The sequence below is a fragment of the Augochlora pura genome, unplaced genomic scaffold (genome assembly GCF_028453695.1).
Source record: "Augochlora pura isolate Apur16 unplaced genomic scaffold, APUR_v2.2.1 APUR_unplaced_5116, whole genome shotgun sequence".
In the NCBI taxonomy this organism is placed as follows: Eukaryota; Metazoa; Arthropoda; class Insecta; order Hymenoptera; family Halictidae; genus Augochlora; species Augochlora pura.
In genome coordinates this window covers 1-1,688 of record NW_027585546.1, presented here as the reverse complement: position 1 = coordinate 1,688, position 1,688 = coordinate 1, and the positions used below count along the sequence as shown (strand labels likewise).

At 39.4% G+C, this 1,688-nt stretch overlaps 1 protein-coding gene across 1 annotated transcript; it reads right to left on the bottom strand.

Moving 5' to 3' along the window:
• Window positions 1–152: 152 nt before the first annotated feature.
• On the bottom strand, window positions 153–1,598 carry LOC144477908 (maltase 1-like; the record flags this gene model as incomplete). Its single annotated transcript, XM_078195638.1, has 2 exons — window positions 1,423–1,598; window positions 153–340 (listed from the first exon to the last, which is right to left on the bottom strand). Coding segments are annotated over exons 1-2 (348 nt in total), but the record flags the coding sequence as incomplete, so codon positions are not given.
• Window positions 1,599–1,688: the final 90 nt, after the last annotated feature.

The window sequence follows — 1,688 nt, the reverse complement described above, 5'->3', positions numbered from 1 at the left end:
CCGTGGAGCAATTTGGACTTTATGTAGCTTAAATTGAAGCTGAAAGTGTCTATTTTGCGACCTCGGAATTGTGCAAGCCTGTTGAATATTTCGTTTTCTTTTAAGGAATGAAAGTACTGCATATAGATGAGCTCGTTTGTCTCGCTCCTTACCTTTAAGCCCTTCTCATTTGCTTCTTTCACAAGTGTCTTAAAATCGTCTAATGTGCCAAATGCTGGCTGAATGTCTCTGAAATCCTCTATGTCGTATCCATTGTCTACATCGGGACTTTTATTAATCGGTGACAGCCAGATTCCCTCCACACCGATGTCTTTGAAGTGTTGCAATTTTTCCGTTATACCTGTTACAAATTTGAAGCGTGTTACGTAACTGAAAACAAATTACGTTCAGATAAGCCGTAATAATAGATTTTAATCATTGAGCTAATAATCCTTGTTAAAGTTGCGACAAATACTACACGAAAACTTTTCTTAGGAAGGAAAGTTAAATTATAAAACGCTTTCATAGGAAGGATTGATTTTATCGAATTACCAGTGTCGTCGAATGCAAGACATTTCCCTTGGAATTAAAACTCGCACCGTATGATAAAACGGCAGCAATTTTTGCGAACTGTGTCTGCTGCTTAAAGCCAATAATCGAGTCCGAATTGAAAGCGGATCGCAGTTTTTTTTTCATTCGTTTCATCGATCATCGATCACCGAAAAGAGATAGAATAACGCGACGCATTGAATCATCAACCAAGACTGTCGATAATTCTCAACCGTATCACAAACAATGTACGGTCAACTTGTACAAAGAACCGCGGACAAGCAACCGACGATCATTCTTCCGACCATTGTATGTTATGTCATCGACATTAAAGGAAAGATGCAGGATGTCCGTGAAGTAATTATACATGGTTAGATCATTAGCTTCATCGGTTTTTAAACGTATTTTTTTTTCGCGCCTCTGATAAATATCAAGAACGAAATATATCACGACGAAATAAGTTTCCTTAGTTTTAAGCGTTACATAATTTTGACAAGTTATGCCGACGATTATCGTTCGATTCAAAAAAATCATTAATTACATATAAAATTGAGTAACCTAATACACGAGTTTTTGCAATCGATGGAATTAGTCGCACAGCTGTCGCATTCGCTAAATGTTGTTAATTTCTGAATGATGTGAGAATAAATCTGTATGAAATCAAACCGTATCGATCGTATCGTTGTCCATTGATTTTGAAATTTGCAGGCAGTTTTTCTCAAACTGAATTCGATCGAAGCGAATTCTTTCTTTTTTCAGTCAAGACTTTTATACGCCGCGTAGTTGCCATTGCCTCATCTGGCGGACAACCAATCGGCCGCGAAAATCGAGAAGAAGATTCACGACGAGAGCCCCGTTGTGGCAGAGTCCAGAATGTATCTTAATTTCGCGTACCTTTTAGATCTCCAATGCCATCGCCGTTCGAATCCTTGAAACTTTTCGGATATACTTGATAGAAAACCGCATGCTTCCACCATCCCTTGTTTTTAACCTCGGCGGACGCTAGGGCTAGCGCCGCAAATAATACTATCGCGATGCGACCGGTGCTCTTCATGGTTCGTATTGTGCTAGCTGTGATCACGCGGCTCGTTTATAAGCTGTGATTCACAGTAAAAAAGAATAGACACTCGCATGACCTTATCATTCGCACGGAGGATAAG